This window comes from Bombus affinis, chromosome 16 (genome assembly GCF_024516045.1).
Source record: "Bombus affinis isolate iyBomAffi1 chromosome 16, iyBomAffi1.2, whole genome shotgun sequence".
Lineage (NCBI taxonomy): Eukaryota > Metazoa > Arthropoda > Insecta > Hymenoptera > Apidae > Bombus > Bombus affinis.
In genome coordinates, this window is record NC_066359.1 from 1261835 (window position 1) to 1278029 (window position 16195).

The following is a 16195-nucleotide window of genomic DNA, read 5'->3' on the forward strand; positions in this document are numbered from 1 at the left end:
GCATTTAATTTCCGAAGTAGATTGCATTAATAAAAAAGATTTCTTATTGCTTAATATGATACAGGATCATTTAACCAAATCATGAAAATAAAATTTGACTTAAATTAAGCAATGACAACATTTTTCCACTTATTTATCATATATTTTATTAAATATCGCATTACAATGGCTGTTTAATTAAAGATATAAGAAAAATTTCTGTTATAAAAATAAATCTTTCTTACCTTTAATAAAATATTATCTATGCAATTGTGAGAAAAGATATGTAGGACAAAAAACCTATTGTAGAATAAATTATACAATCAACAATCTCTATTTTAAAATAGGCATGATCAGTCGCTAGAATTGCATTATCTATATAGTATAACTGATAACTGTGTATATCGAGTTTTTCTTTTTTAATAATAATTTTGCTGAGTAAGAAGTCATGTAAACTTCTCAAGACTTTAGTAGTTGTCAGGATTTTTTATGTTTCTTCTTCATTCTTCATATAATTGTTGCTTCATATAATTGCAAAATATGATAAACTGACAATGTTTCATAAAAGGAAAGAAAAGCTGAGCAACAATGGTGGTCATTGTAACCGGCAGCTTGGCGTATAATACCGACAAATTTCTGTACATTACAAGGTTCAATATTATTTTTTGACTGGGTTCAATATTATATTTCACTGATATGAGTGAACTATAACTTTCTAATAAAAACTTATATTTCTTCTTCAGTAGGCTTTTACCTACATTCCACTAAATCGAAACGTTTATTAATTATAATTATAGTTATACTAGGAAGTTATTTTCAAGTTTCATATACATGTGAGTAGATATTTACCTCTAAATTAGATGCACAGATTTATTGTAAACTTAAGAGAAAGTCATAAATTGCGAGCAAGTCAAAAATGTCCAAGTTAAAAATTCATCATCTTTTATTTTGTTATCTATTTCGCCTTACTTCCAATTATTTAACCATTTCAATGATGATTACGTAATACCTATCAAATAAACAGATATTGTGCAAATTATGAAAATTGTAAATTATTATACTGGGATGATATATATTTTCAAAAAATTATAATTTTTTATATGAATTCTTTTTCACCTATTTTCAATGATCTATGCGTCTTTGCATAATTATTCTTTTTAATTTCTTGCAATAATCACAGTTTTTGTATTTTGTTAATAAAATACATTTACTATGACGCCAGCGGTTCGATATGTTCTCACACAAATCATTTTGTCGAAGTAAGTTTGAATCTATCGAACCCAGTCCTTCACAAATATGCATTTTCTCAAACTTTGTCATTGCATCTACTAACATTCTTGTATTAATAATTTTTAAATTAAATTGCGGTATATTTTCATTATTAATTTCTTTTTCGCGTACGAAGTAACGCGCGGTTCCATCAGAGCAATTCAGAATTATGTATTTCTCTAGCATTTGAACGTCAACGTTATTTTTTATTTGTGTAACTGTATGTGTAAATAATAAATATCTTGTAAATCTTTTAACTTTCTCAGAAACACCCCAACCTTTTGGAACTTCCATTTTAGTATTATCGATAGCTAAAAGAAGGATTCATATAGCATTCAACTTGTAAATATACCTTCTAAAACTTAAATTTGAGTCGGTACAAAGAAAAGAAGCAAAAAAGCTTACCAACTTCACTAGCATATTCTATAGAAACATTCGAAGGATCAGTTAAGGCATTTGTGTTTGCAATAGAATCTGGAAATAAAAAACAACGATAATAGAATATAGCTCTGTTATGCATTTTTTTTTACTTTTATGTTGTGGTAACTGTAAATAACATATCCTATTTGATATGATTAAATCCTATAGTTACAATTTATGATATGTGAAAGAATATACAAGAGTTTAAGTAAAATATAAAATTACATTTTAACATTGTTCTTGAAGTATAAATAATTTTGCTACATATGTATCAAATACATCTCTTAATCCCTCTCAACCCCAACCTCTATCTTACCTGTGCAAGCATTATCAACTGTTTTTGAAAAATTATTTAATGCATAATTATGTTCTATGAAATGTCCATCATTAGAATTTATAATTAGAATTAAGCTGTCCTTATCATGTGTGAATTCATCATTCTCATATTTTTCATCAACTGTAAAAACAAATGAGGACTTAATATTAATAAATGTTAGTTATCATAGCTCATTATCATGTTTCATAATTTAATGTATTATCTAAACGACTTATTATTAACAAATTGTTGTTATTACCTAACATTTCTGAATCATCCTTGCTACTGATTTTCATTAAATCAGTATCGCTAATACTTACTACAATTTCATTACTAACTGTAAAAAATATATACACATAAAACATTATAAAATAGTATAAGATATTAATATAAATTACTCCCACAATTATTTACCTTTGGGATATAGTTCTTTTTCAAGAGCGTTTATACTTGAACTCGAAGGTAATTTATGTTCTTTTTCTTCAATAATTGAAGATGCATTTAAATTACTGAAAATTGTTGGCACCGCGCCCTTTCGTAAATAAGGTCGGCGCATTATCTTTAATATCAATTACACAATATAATATTTTAACTGTCGCTCAGTAATTAAATAAAAATATTTCTATATATGCATTCAACATTTCGTATTTATTACAATAACAATATAAACTATACACAAAATAATACCAATTACCTCAGAAATGATGTTGCCACAATAATCTCTTTGAACGAACTTTTTCATTATATATTTATCTTTAAAATGTTTTTCACATATCAATTGCCGTTGTTTTAGTTCTGTTACTCCAGGAATGGCCTTTTCCCATTTCTTTCTTAATTCCAGATTTTTGGGTGTTTTAAATAACGAATACTTTTTGCGACAGTTAGAGCCACTTTTGCAATCCGGCACAGCGCACACGAGAGGCATCTTTATCATAATTTTTTTCATAATCGCAAATCACAATCGTATGTATACATACTTTTCTCTCTATTTCTACTCGCCTCTCTTTTTTCTCCCTACTTCTTGCATGACTCTGATTATTGATAAGTGATGCGAATGCGCACGCTTGGTTCTTTTTTGCGCTTCTAGCATTTTTTGCGTTCGCAGCTGATTGAGCGAGGATCGAAGTAGAATGATTGGGGCAATAAGGCACGTGACTAAAGTAGAAAATTTGAGAATGACAGACCGACTAGATGTATGTAAAAGTTACACAAAAAAAATAAGCGTTCTATGATTTAACTCTCACAGGTGAATGTTAAACCAGTAACACCACTATGTGGCCAGTACGAGAATTTTAGTCTTAAAATGAGAACATCCTCTACCACACGAAACACGTACGAAGCTATATGTATATACATGTGTATAAGCAGAAAGGAAAGAAAATGCTCACCATAGAGATACAATAAAGATAGTCATATGTTATCATGTATCTAAGTAGATGCGATGTGAGAATAGAAAGATACACAGAAACTACTCTTATACACCTATATATATATATATATATATATATATATATATATATATATATATATATTATCGTCCACTTAAATATTTGTATTGTATGAATCGTGTCATGTGTTATTAGTTATTAGACAAAGACACAAAGAGTCTCTATGCAACGTTCTCTTTCTATTTCTATATCATTTTCTCGCTCACGCATTCTATAAACAAATCTCGACATTCGCTCGACAGGAAAACTGTTTGAAAATTATGTCATGAAAAATCAACATAGAAGACAACAGAGTCTTCGTTCTTGCAAGATAGACAGGGAGAAGTAGAGTATCTCGGTCTCTATTTGAGACATTCATAGCATGCGCATGCGTTCCTTGTTTTCCATATTGTTTTTTTACGACTCAATTTTCGGACATTTTTTATGCTTTCGGTATATAAGTATCAAGACCATGGCCTGTTATACATTTAGATATGTATATGTATGTCTATGGCTGTTGGCTACAGATTAAAATTAAAACGCTTGCCTTTTTAAAACAAAAGTCTATAATAAGAAGAGTGCTTCTAAATTTCATGTTGATTCATTGAATCAAATTTCTTTTTTATTATTTTCTCTGTACTCATATTTGTTTTGATATGAACAAATAAATATGCAAACTTGTGTTATATAAAGCTGTAAAAATACAATAAATGAAATATATTTACATCAAAACCGTGAATAGATGTAGGATAACACATAAACGTGTTTACTGGTGTTCTGTTTAAAAATTCCGATTGTATTGACGCTCGTGAATACATTGAATAGATAAGATAGATAGAATAACACGTAAGTAACATTAATTTCTTCTTTTTACATAAATATATATTTTTCATTTTTCGGAATATTTGTTCTTTTGAATATTTAAAAAACAAATTATGTTATGCAATATTGTCTGAGAATGGTAATGCGTAACAGGGATTAGACATTGTCCAGAAAGAATTGTTTGAATGTGAGGTTAGAATTCGTAGTTCGGAGAGCAACTGCGTAAAATTTGGTCTGTTCTCACACTCTGTAGCCCAACAAGAATGCATTAATTTGTAAATGTTCGAAGGAACATTGTCTGGTTGCTCTAAGCGACCGTTCTCGTGAACAATATAACGAAATAAGCGATCATCTTGTACATTTGCATAAGGAAACGCACCTAATGTACTAATTTCCCAAAGTACCACTCCATAAGACCATACATCACTTTTTGAAGAGAAAGCTAAGTTATGCAAAGCTTCTGGAGACATCCATCTAATTGGAAGATGACGTGTTTTTTTCTCAATATTTTTTATCACGTATGCACTATTGCGAGAAAGCCCAAAGTCGGAAATCTAGATATTGTTATTAGCTGTTGTTAAAATTATATGCATATCAAGGAAATTGAGAATATTATAAAATTTAGATTAAATACCTTGGCAGTGAAATCTGCACTAAGAAGAATATTTCTTGCTGCAAGATCTCTATGAGTAATTCCTTTAGCTTCTAAGTGCTCCATGCCCATAGCAATTTCTGTGGCAAATTTTAGAAATTGATGTCCTTTTATTCTACCAATCCAATCTTCTTTTCTATATTCTGTTTCTTCCTTACAATTGTTGATAATATTCATATATTGCCTAGATTTGTAACTATTCATTGTGTTTCGTATCGTAGAACACATAGAATACAAAGCTGAAAATTAAGATTATATCAAGCATTTTAAGGTCTCGAAGCTATAATAAGCCAATAAACTACTTACTTTCTGAAACATCAATTTCTTCTGTACAATTATTAGTAATATTTGTATATTGTCCAGGTTTGCAATTATTTGTTTCATTTTCTATAGCAGAATACATACTATCATACAAAACTGAGAATTAAGATAATTATTATATATTAAGCTTATTAATTTCTCACTTTGTTGCTTTCTTTGATCATGCAAGTAAGTTAATAGATCTCCACCTTGCATATATTCAAGCAGGATACACGTTGGTTGTGTAGGTTTAATACAGTAACCTATGAGGCTTACTAAATGAGGATGATTTCCAGCCATTCTCATTATTTCAATTTCTTTTATAAATTCCTGCTGGATTTCAGAATTGTTGGGTATATCTATTTGTTGAGACATTTTTACAGCAACTGAAGTATTGTTTTTATCATCTAACTGACCAAGATATACTTTTCCAAACTGTCCAGTACCCAACTCACGTATTAATTTTACACTTTTGAATGCCACATTCAAATTATCTGTCCCTTCCATATATCCTTCCTACAAAAATTATTTTAGCTAATAACAGAAGAATTGCATGTTGTGCACATAAAATTATCTTTCTACCTCTGATTCGTATTTAATATACAAAATGTTGAACTTCTGTAGTATTGCTTTTGTCCATTTACATTTACATTCAGAAATTGTGCATATTCCAGACTTATTGCTGTTATGTACCATAAAGAAATTATAGTTACGATACAATAAGAAACTTACAATTCCAAATAGAATACAACTGGTTAGTATTCCAATTAGTATAAGCCACTAAAAAATAATACTTGAAAGATATAAACAAAGAAAAACATAAATTAATGTTTTCTTATACTCCCGTTAATGTTGGGGCACTCTTTAAAACAGAGTAACTTTTTTAAAATTGGACCAAATAACTTGAGAATTTTTTACAAAATATAAGGAATAGTTTACTAGTTGACACATAAAACAATTTTTGAAAAAATTGCAATTAGTTGAAATTGCGAAGAAAAAGGTAAAGGTCACATTTTGTAACTTGTTTATCTAGGACTGTAATGAAAATTTAAATAACACATTTTAAAGGTTTATGTCAGTTATATACATGCTAAGAATAGTACTTCTTCAGACTTTTAGCTTGAAATCTGAAAATCCTTACATATTTCGATGCCTGTCGCTTGTTCCCGCATCATCCGATCTTTATAGGATCTTCAGAATGTATATAATTGACATAAACCTTCAAAAGCTGTTATTTAAATTTTCATTATGGGCCTAGATAAAAAAGTTATAAAAAGTGATTTTTATCTTTTTCTTCGCGATTCCAACCAATTGCAATTTTTTCGAAATTATATTTATATATCAACTAATAAACTAATTCTTCTGTCTCCTCAAAAATGCTCAAGTCATTTGGTCCAATCTTAAAAAAGTTATTCTCTTTGAATATTAATAGGAGCAATTGTATATATTACTTTGAGTAGTTCAATTTTGAATAGTGACTTACTATATTGCGATTTGCTGATGATATGAAATGTATAATAATATCTCCCTCTAGTCCAGAGCATCCATGATGATTAACAGCATTAACTGCTATTTTATAACCATCTGTAATTTCTATATACTGATTATTGACTTTTAAATCCCATGAAAATACAGTTTTATCTACGGGTACTTGTACTAGTTTTGTCATATTATATACAGGCAGTCCTTTCTTTGATATAAAAATTGGTACACCAATGCTACAAAATACATATTTAGACAAATCTAACCATATTAATTATACATCAAGTTTTGTCATATATGTACCTAATTGTATAATACTGAATATTGGATGTGTTAGAATTTGTACTCCAAGTTATGACAATTTCATTTTCTTCTTGAGAAATGTTTACTTTTGGAATCGGCAGTGTTTTTTTAGCATTAACACAACTGCATAAATGATCTATACATTCAGGAACTGTATAAAGAACCTGTAAAATTTATGTAACCTTCTTGTTAGTTTTGCGTAAATAACTTACATCTATTGTATATTCTTGTATGATCTGTAAATAACTCACTTCAGGTGTATTTATTATATATTTTGACCTTGGATTTGCCAGGACTTGCACCTTATAAGAACAATTGAGTTGTATATACAGATCTGCAATATCAAATAAATCGTTGTATTCAGGAAGCACTACATTATGTTTTGTACTGTCTTTCAGTATAAAAAAAAGTGATCCTTCTGGACATTCTGTGATACTTGTTCCCTCCTTTATTGGTATGCCTGTGACTATAACACTATCATATAAAAGTATGAAAATTGATATTAAAAATTAGTAATGAAATAACAAAGTCAATCTTTTATATTCATTGGTAAATGTTTACCTGTAAGAGGAAGGCTGCCTAATACTGTCTGGTGGTAACCAAGATATATTCAATCGTAAATATTTATATGCATTTTGCTTTCCTACATATTTTGGATCTTTTAAAACTGTCACACTCAAATTTCGCACACTACCAACAAATTCATTCGTATCTACCGCATAGCTTCCATTACATAAATAAAATGAAACAAGCGTACTGTATATTAACAACGATTGAATTTGTACCGACATTTCATTTTCGAATGAATTTGATCACGAGTAATTAAATTATTGCACTATACATAATCGTGGAATCAAATACCAGACAGTATATTATAAAAGTTATCTTCTTTTACAGAATGAACACAGTATTATCATTAAACGATTTATCTAATAATCTCTCTCGTAGTAAGGAGTACATACAATTTTCAAGTATGCGATATAATGATACGCTTCGTGATAAATTAAAAGATATGGTTATACGTGCGTATTAAAAGTTTGAATAATTTAAAGTGTATATATTTTAAAATAGTACCGAAATTTCTGAAAGTGCATCAAGTATATCAAGACAAAAAATAAAAGATAAATATAGACAACGTCGATATTTGGTACATAATCTTTATTTTTATTTTCTTTTTCATTTATTGCCTAGTATATAATTGTTCAGAATAATTTAAGAAACCAATGGATATATGTACGTATTGGAACGATGTTTATTATCTATGACAAATTCAATAAATCGACAAGAAAGTTGGATAAGTGATAAACGAAAAGTAACAATTATAAATCCATGATCTATAGGTATTTATTAAAAAACGGATTAATTTTTTATTTGAACATTGCAGAAACAAGAAGAAATGGCCTCGGCTGCTACATCACCGACGGAAGACGATGAATTAACATTACCGCGTGCATCGATCAACAAGATAATCAAAGAAATTTTACCACATGTACGCGTAGCAAACGAATCCCGGGAATTGATATTAAATTGTTGCACAGAATTTATTCATTTAGTTTCTTCCGAGGCGAATGAAATTTGTAATCAACAACAGAAGAAAACCATTAACGCTGAACATATTCTTCAAGCACTTGAAAAACTTGGATTTGGAGATTATAGCGTAGAAGCTGAGGCGGTTCTACGAGATTGCAAAGCTGTCGCTGCTAAACGAAGACGTCAGAGTACTAGATTAGAAAATTTGGGAATTCCGGAAGAAGAACTTCTTAGACAACAACAAGAATTATTTGCAAAAGCAAGAGAGGAACAAGCAGTTGCTGAACAACAACAGTGGCAACAATTACAAGCAGTTGCAAAAATGACCTCGATGTTACAGTCTGATAGTGAACAAGAAGATTACTCGTAAATGAAGTTTACTCTATTCGATTTGTCAATGTATTTCGTCGAGATCGATTGGAAACGAATAAGACACGATTTCTAAATAGTGTAGCAAATTTTGGATAATTATAATAATGTATATTACTCTAATCTTTCTTTGATTTATTCAACTTTTACATATTGTTATTTATACATAACTTGGGAAAAGTTACGAAATCATTGCTTTCCCGCTTCTGAGATTGTGCTATAAATAAATAAAAAAAAAAAAAAAGGATGACCCTTTTATATAAAAAATGGGTCAACTGTGTTGAACAATCTCCATTTCGATCTTTCGTTTCATATAGTTCTGTGCACATTGCTTCATGCACAAGTCATTCGCCGCATATGTACCGTACTTGAAGATTATGGCATTAATCTCCCATATTCGGAGGAAAGGTGACTTTTTTTAATTGCTTCCATCACTCTTGAAACATAGTGGTACCTAAGTAATTTAATTATAAATATTATAAAATTTAATGAGAAGGAATTACTTTTATTTCTTATATTTACCAATCTTTTTCTGTTAAGGTAGATGGTGTCATTGGATTCCTGGTAACACCATGTATCTTTGTTCTTAGTTTTTCTATTAGCTTTTTCTCGTTCTGGTGTATTGTAACTTCATCTAAGATTAAAAGGTAAAGATTTAATTAATACAAACTTTAAAATGGTTGCGAATATTGAGTGATGTTAAACACTGTACCTTCGTTTACAATACAAGGTATAAAAAATAAATTTAAACCTGCCTCCATAGAATGATTACTCATATCCAAACCACTATGGATTTGTAATCTAGAACTGGAGAATAATTTGCCATAAAATTCCTGCAAGTGCATATATAGTTAAACTGTATCGTAACATTTTCAAGTTATCAGTAATTTTTTATGCTTTTAACAAAATATATATGTATATACATATATATGTATTACTTTCACATTTTCCATACTGTGAGGCGTGAGATCTTGTAATTCAGCTTTATTATGTAAGAATACAATGTGAGGATAGTATTCAACATAATCTTGATCCATATTGCTAGTCGAGGATGGTTTTAACATTTCTGCAGTTTGTAAAAACCTACAAATTATATTATAATTTGTAATGGTTTGTGGTACAATAGAAATATTACTATACTTACCTAACTAAATTTGGATCAACAAACCAATCTTGTACAAATATGATAATGTGACAAACTGAAAAGAGAAATGCTGCAAATTGTAAAGATTGCAGTTCTAAATTAGTTTCTGTATTTATAAAATCTGTCGTTGACTTTTTTTGATCATAACATGTAGAGTAATCTATAGTAGATCCTGAGAGTATGGGTTGTGTATCCAGATATATTACTCGATTTTTTGTTACAAAAAAGTCAATACCAATAGTGCAATTTGCACCACTTTCGTGATGCATTGTATCTTGAGTTGGAAATATACCAGACCTACATTAATAAAATCTACATTACAACAGCAAGAAAAAGGAAAAGAAAGAAGCAAATGTTTTTAATAAAATTTCATAATTGTACAGTTAAAACTTCTAAATAATACTAACGCAATATTAGATGTTAAAAAGGACATTATAGTTGATTTTCCAACACCTTGAGCCCCTAAGCATCCTACAACTAAAAAATCTTGTTGGTCATATAGGAATTCAAGAGGGCTCTCACAAAGTTGCATATTTTCATCCATAAATTTTACACAACTTGTCATTTCAGGACATGTAGACAATACAGTACGAATTGCTAAAAAAAACATATCTATTAAGTTTATTATTATATTAAGAATCCAGATTTAAAGTTTAGAAGAGAGTAAAGAACATACGATCCTGTATTTTTGATGAAACATTGGAAGGTGTATCACCCTGTTTCCTACAATTTAATAAAATATCTAATAACGATTAAAAATTTAGACATAGCTTTACATATATTTTTAAACAAGGAACTATCTGTACTTGCAAACACCATTGCGTTGATTTGGTGACACAGCTCTGTTCTCGCCTTCTCTCGTTTTCAATATGAATGTTGGACGGTCTATAACTTTAATTGTGCCTCTGCTATCACCATCCTTAGTTTCTAAATCTTTTGTTGCAATCGGTAGCATTTTTTGTATATTCATTGTTTCCAAATACTATTTTATTATCACACCATTAAAATTAAAAACTATATTTATAAAGTACATGCCTTTCCATTAATTATTTATGAAAAATTCCTTTCAAATTAAATTTACATGTTTTCAGTGTGAATAAAATTGATATAGGTTATACAGTTTTTTAACATGCAGATTTAAAATAATAAATATGTAGTTAAATATAATTATAAACAAATGAAACTCATTTACTGTCTTGTTAATATTTGTTATAATACTTTTCCATATAATAATGTGAGTCGTCACCTATATGTTAGAATATGCACGCATTACCGTTGTTTTGTTTTCGTAAACATGATAGTTTTTATCTCTAGAAATTAACATTTTGATTTTTATTCATTTTACATAAATAGAAAACTAAAATCTTTTATAGTTCTAAATAAAAATGAAAGATGACATTAATTGTACTCAAAATTCAATAAAACATTTTTATATGTCAGAAATCTTTAAATCCTGAATGTTTGAATGGGTTTAAAATAAAAGTATTTGAAAGGATATTTTGTTTATCACATGACAATTTTTATGTGATAAACATAAAATAAATAATATGGTAAGACATAATAATAATTTAAAACATTTCGCTCTAAAAACATCGACAGATTTTCTTCATCTAGTAAATATTACTAAACAAAATTTTAAGACTAGGCAATAAAATATACGTACATATGCAATGGTATTGCCTGATATTGCGAGTAATACAATCTTGTCGTACTCTACGAGACGTTATAAAAGTACTTACTTAATTGTGTGCAATTTCAGATAGGCACGAGTAAATGTATTTAAATGTTTACAAGTATATTGGGAGTACTCGTGTGGATGATGAGAACAAAAGTAATAAGAGATCGGACGTGATGAAAATTTGATTTTTAATTCTTCTAACTGAAGATAAATGAAAGATATTTGTTTAGAACGTGGCGGATATTTTTTTACTATGGCTAACAGTTTAGCAAAAGTCTTCACCATCGAAGATTTTAATCCCGAAAAATGTAGGTAAACATGTACAATCAAACGTTGGATTTGAAAAATATGTGTAAAACATGGTACAACATTTGTCTTTTTCACAGTTGTGAAAGAACTTAGCGCTCAATGTGTTGGAGCAGATGAATTAAGGCAACAAAGAGCTAAAATTCAAGATTTAGCAAATAATACTTCTGCGCAATTAAAGCGTAATGTTTATCAGAATTATATGCAGTTTATAGAAACTGCTAAGGAAATTTCACATTTGGAAAGTGAAATGTATCAGTTGTCTCAACTACTCAGTGAACAACGTTCGTTATTAAGTACATTAGGATCCACTAGGACTACTGGCGTTACTTTTGAAGATTTATCTGAATCCCAGTTAGAAGATGTTAACGATTCCACTGCCAAAGAAGAAGAACATAAACAAAAATTGGTACAATTACTTGAAAATGTAGAAGGTGCTATGGTAAGTTATAGAAATATCATTTGTAAATTTACAGGCCTATAATAATAAGGATTACTGGGTTTGATTTAATAGAGTTTAGCAGAAACACCTGGGCGCATATGTTTACATGAAGGTTCTCTACTGGAATTAGATCCATTGGAAGGAACACCACTAAAAAGAGTTCATGCATATTTATTTAATGATATTTTAATGATTGCTTCTTGGTTAGCAAATGGTAGTAGAAGAGGACCACCAAAATATAAGATGCAAGCTGTTTATAATCTTGAAAGTTTGGCAATTGTTAATGTTAGGGATCTTGGAACGGTCAAATTGGCATTCAAACTTTTGGCATTTTCTGATACAAGAGTATTCCAATGTGCGACAGCAACAAGTAAAGTTAGTGTATTAGAGAGAAAATATTTATAAAAATCATGAGAGCAAACTTTGAATTGGCGTTTATTTTGTAGAAAGAGTGGTTAGATAAATGTGAACAAGCAAAGAGAATGAAGTTGATTGAAGATAATCCAAATGAAGCATCTGAGAATGATAAACGATCAAAAGAGGAAAAGACGGTACCTTCTAGATCTATGTCACTCGACTCTAATACCCTCGGTATGTACAATAATTTGGTGAAATTTATATAATTAAATTAGATGAAACTAGATTAAATTGGATTAAATTTTTCAGTTGTTCTTTTATAGGTGTAGATGATGAAGATACAGAATATCATGAACCTCCACCAGAATGGATGCTAGAAGTGCCAGAAGATTTAGATTCTTGTATAGCGCAACGTCACTTTGAGGAAGCTTATAGTCTTTTGGAGAAAGCAAAAGACTATTTAAAAGATGCACAAATGACACCACTTTTGTTTGAAATTCAATCAAAAGTAAATGATAGAGGGAGATCATTGGTCGATGTTTTAACAAAAGAACTTGAATTAAGTGCGGAAGCGAAATCATTACAAGGTGGAGGTTTGAGAAGTGCGCGGCGCGTGGTCAAATTATTGATACAATTAAGCAGAAGTGCTCAGGCCTGCCAGCTATATCTGCGGCTATGTAGTGCCGTGCTAAAGGCACGTTTAAAACGAGTTAAAAGCGAAGGAGCTACTACACCTTATGTAAAGCAGCTTAGTGCAATTGCTTTTAGTAATATCGTTGAGATTACGAAAGAATTCTTAAAAATTTTTCCCCAATCGACAAATTGTACGTCTGGTAAGTTGAAAATATTATGAATGGATAATATTATATGTGGATAATATATAAATCAAATTGTCATTTCTTCTAATTTCTCCCATTTTGTGTGTGTAATTTAGGTCTGGTTGTTTGGTGTAGTCAAGAAGTAAAATACTTAACAACACATTTAACTAAACAGCTTTTTATTCCACAAGTGTCTTTAAACACATTAGTAGAATGTATAGTTTGTGTTCGAAGTCACTGCGATCAAGTATGGCATTCCTCAGCATTGATACTATCTTTATATATACTATTATAATATTACAGAATATAATTTTATGCTATATGTTCAATTTACAGTTAACACAGTTAGGGATGGATTTTCGTTATCAATTAGATGGTCAGCTCAGAACCCCATTAGCAAAAGCTATACAAGATACTGGAGAGAAGTATGTTGAGATTGTAAAAAAGCATATAGCCGAAGACATGTGGCGGCCGACTAATTTGGAAACTTGCAAAAATGTTCAAAAATTGCTATCAGAATTTGATGGCCTTGGAATAACCGTTCCACAATCTTATTTAAAAAATGACTATTGGATAGAATTGACTAATAATACTTTAACTTTTTCAAGAATTTATGTAAGTTTATTAGAAGATTGCCTCAGTGTTGCTACACCAGAATTAATGGCTATAATAGACACGGTTTTAATATCGGTAATGCGAACTCAAGTACAACACATAATAGTGTCGCTTACGGACCCTAAATTAAAACAGGAGGTAATCGATCTTCTTCTTTCTTTTATTTATATATATATCGTTTGTTTGTCACGATATCTAACATTTGAATGTTTTTTCAATGTATCTTTAGAAACAATTGGTGCATAATAATGCGTCGTATATTCGAGATGTCGTAATCATGCGAGGACTAGAATTATACAAATCGACGACAAATCAAATTTTTAAGAAATTGTTGGCTCTAAAGGAACAAATCGTATTCGATACATCATCTCCGATTAAACCAAAATCTATTCCTAAAACTGCAATACCTAAATATTCTGCCACAGAATATATTTAATTATGAAGCAAAATATAAGTGTATACATAGAAGTGTAGGAAATAATTTACAAAGAAAATAATAGACAGTGTATGTGCTCTCTGTATTATATTGTACATATAAGTTAATTTGAATTTTTTGGTAAATACATATATTGAATTTCAATATTTTTCTTTGTTTCTATCGCAGGTACATAAAATAATACTCGTACATAAAATAAGCGAAATTATGTGAGTTATAATCAGGAAAGTGCAAATAGTTTTGCAATGAAATGTTGATTTCCTGTCACATAATTAATATAAAATATTTACAGGTCGGAAATTAAACGAATATTAAATATATTATACAGTTTTATTTGGACTTTTATCTATATTTTTATCTATATTCTCTGGCTCCTTAACAGTCATTTCCAATTTTCTTTTCTTAGCTCGAATGTCTGCTAATGTTTGCTCTATACTTCTTTGATCTCTCTTATTTTCACTAGGAACTGAAATAAACATTCAAATTAATGAGAAAACATGTTTGAGTAGATGTACAATGAATGTTTACCTACCACAGCCATAACTACTATTAGCTTCTGTTTTTCTAGCTGCTTCTAATGCAGCTTCCTTTCCAATTAAATGTTGATACTTATCCTTGTAATAACTATTTGGTACAAAATCGTCTTTTCGTTTTCTAGGTTTAGCAGCAGCTTCTTGTTCTTCTTTGGCTCGTCTTTCTCTCTCCTCCGCTAATCTCTTTGCTATTTCTTCATTCCATTCTTCTCCTCTACGTAATGCGTTTAACTGATCTTCAGATGGTGCGTATTCCCTTTTAAAAATAACGATATGACGATCAATGCCTTCTTCACCAAATGAATATGCCCATATGTTTGCCACTTCAGCAACATCATGTCTAAAATATGATAAAAGGTATTAAGATATTATTTTATTAATAATTTGAATAATTATCTTTCTTTTATATACATTATACTCCTATAAATTTGATCCATTGGGGGAAATTTGTATTCCTTTGCATCGTCATCTTGAAGAAATTTATTAATTTTCCCTTCTACCTAAACCAACATAAAAGAAACGATACTGCACGCGTAATAACCTTACTTAATAAAACAATCAGGATATTGATAGAAAATCATACCTTCTCACGAAAAAGCTTTAATCTTTCAGCTTCTGCTTTTTGACGCTTCTGATACTCCTCTTTTTGCTCTACATAGTAAAAGGTATTTTATAAATATTAAGGTAATTGCTTGGACATTTAACTAACATAGGTTAACTTTTAACTAACTTTTCATCAACGCTTTTTGTTTATCACTAATCGAAGGAGGTTTATCCATTGAGTTTAAGATAGATCCCAGCAAATCCATGATCTTATTTACAATAAACTCAACAAGCTTGCACGCACGAGAGGAGAGAATTTCGGGATGTGTATATTCTTTGTTGTCGCGTGTAACTTTACTAAACTAAATGCACAACGACGCAACGATACTACCAAAAAGTAAAATTTCTGACTGATAGATGGCACCATTGTGTTCAAAATAGGACACTTTACACT

General features: G+C 29.8%; 6 protein-coding genes across 15 annotated transcripts; 2 read left to right on the plus strand and 4 right to left on the minus strand.

The window, feature by feature from the left end:
* Window positions 1-904: 904 nt before the first annotated feature.
* Window positions 905-3350, minus strand: LOC126925251 (uncharacterized). 3 transcript variants are annotated; one of them, XM_050740615.1, is made up of 8 exons: window positions 2984-3350; window positions 2679-2909; window positions 2399-2543; window positions 2244-2321; window positions 1985-2125; window positions 1654-1722; window positions 1096-1559; window positions 905-988 (listed from the first exon to the last, which is right to left on the minus strand). In XM_050740615.1, the coding sequence occupies exons 2-7, from the start codon at window positions 2907-2909 to the stop codon at window positions 1102-1104; spliced, it is 1122 nt and encodes a 373-aa protein (XP_050596572.1). In that variant the 5' UTR covers window positions 2984-3350; the 3' UTR covers window positions 905-988; window positions 1096-1101. The 3 variants fall into 3 exon arrangements, with proteins under 3 accessions (XP_050596572.1, XP_050596571.1, XP_050596573.1); XM_050740614.1 differs by lacking the exon at window positions 2984-3350 and having other exon boundaries at window positions 2679-2930; XM_050740616.1 differs by lacking the exon at window positions 2984-3350 and having other exon boundaries at window positions 2399-2606; window positions 2679-2811.
* On the plus strand, window positions 2832-8992 carry LOC126925266 (protein Dr1). Of its 4 annotated transcripts, none has more exons than XM_050740639.1 (2): window positions 2832-2947; window positions 8355-8992. In XM_050740639.1, the coding sequence occupies exon 2, from the start codon at window positions 8367-8369 to the stop codon at window positions 8868-8870; it is 504 nt and encodes a 167-aa protein (XP_050596596.1). In that variant the 5' UTR covers window positions 2832-2947; window positions 8355-8366; the 3' UTR covers window positions 8871-8992. The 4 variants fall into 4 exon arrangements, with proteins under 4 accessions (XP_050596596.1, XP_050596594.1, XP_050596595.1 ...); XM_050740637.1 differs by lacking the exon at window positions 2832-2947 and adding an exon at window positions 3869-3913; XM_050740638.1 differs by lacking the exon at window positions 2832-2947 and adding an exon at window positions 4108-4257.
* Window positions 4187-7808, minus strand: LOC126925229 (vascular endothelial growth factor receptor 3-like). Its single transcript, XM_050740571.1, has 9 exons — window positions 7532-7808; window positions 7222-7444; window positions 6971-7134; window positions 6669-6903; window positions 5768-5965; window positions 5350-5701; window positions 5192-5272; window positions 4868-5124; window positions 4187-4787 (listed from the first exon to the last, which is right to left on the minus strand). The coding sequence occupies exons 1-9, from the start codon at window positions 7759-7761 to the stop codon at window positions 4350-4352; spliced, it is 2178 nt and encodes a 725-aa protein (XP_050596528.1). The 5' UTR covers window positions 7762-7808; the 3' UTR covers window positions 4187-4349.
* Window positions 8984-11882, minus strand: LOC126925250 (nonsense-mediated mRNA decay factor SMG9). 4 transcript variants are annotated; one of them, XM_050740612.1, is made up of 9 exons: window positions 11753-11882; window positions 10820-10995; window positions 10690-10736; window positions 10421-10610; window positions 10014-10310; window positions 9808-9952; window positions 9582-9702; window positions 9392-9503; window positions 8984-9323 (listed from the first exon to the last, which is right to left on the minus strand). In XM_050740612.1, exons 2-9 carry the CDS (start codon window positions 10981-10983, stop codon window positions 9245-9247), a joined length of 1155 nt encoding a protein of 384 aa, XP_050596569.1. In that variant the 5' UTR covers window positions 10984-10995; window positions 11753-11882; the 3' UTR covers window positions 8984-9244. The 4 variants fall into 4 exon arrangements, with proteins under 4 accessions (XP_050596569.1, XP_050596567.1, XP_050596566.1 ...); XM_050740610.1 differs by having other exon boundaries at window positions 11677-11812; XM_050740609.1 differs by lacking the exon at window positions 11753-11882 and adding an exon at window positions 11287-11505.
* LOC126925230 (exocyst complex component 8) lies at window positions 11851-15004 on the plus strand. Of its 2 annotated transcripts, XR_007713848.1 has the most exons (9): window positions 11851-11999; window positions 12078-12439; window positions 12512-12814; window positions 12886-13030; window positions 13120-13629; window positions 13731-13861; window positions 13951-14367; window positions 14459-14734; window positions 14834-15004. XR_007713848.1 is itself a non-coding variant. In XM_050740572.1 (8 exons), the coding sequence occupies exons 1-8, from the start codon at window positions 11903-11905 to the stop codon at window positions 14663-14665; spliced, it is 2172 nt and encodes a 723-aa protein (XP_050596529.1). In that variant the 5' UTR covers window positions 11851-11902; the 3' UTR covers window positions 14666-14809. The 2 variants fall into 2 exon arrangements, 1 of the variants encoding a protein (XP_050596529.1); XM_050740572.1 differs by lacking the exon at window positions 14834-15004 and having other exon boundaries at window positions 14459-14809.
* LOC126925262 (sperm-associated antigen 7 homolog) lies at window positions 14729-16159 on the minus strand. The gene is made up of 5 exons (XM_050740633.1): window positions 15929-16159; window positions 15782-15849; window positions 15610-15698; window positions 15198-15538; window positions 14729-15131 (listed from the first exon to the last, which is right to left on the minus strand). Exons 1-5 carry the CDS (start codon window positions 16005-16007, stop codon window positions 14986-14988), a joined length of 723 nt encoding a protein of 240 aa, XP_050596590.1. The 5' UTR covers window positions 16008-16159; the 3' UTR covers window positions 14729-14985.
* Between the last annotated feature and the right edge of the window lie 36 nt (window positions 16160-16195).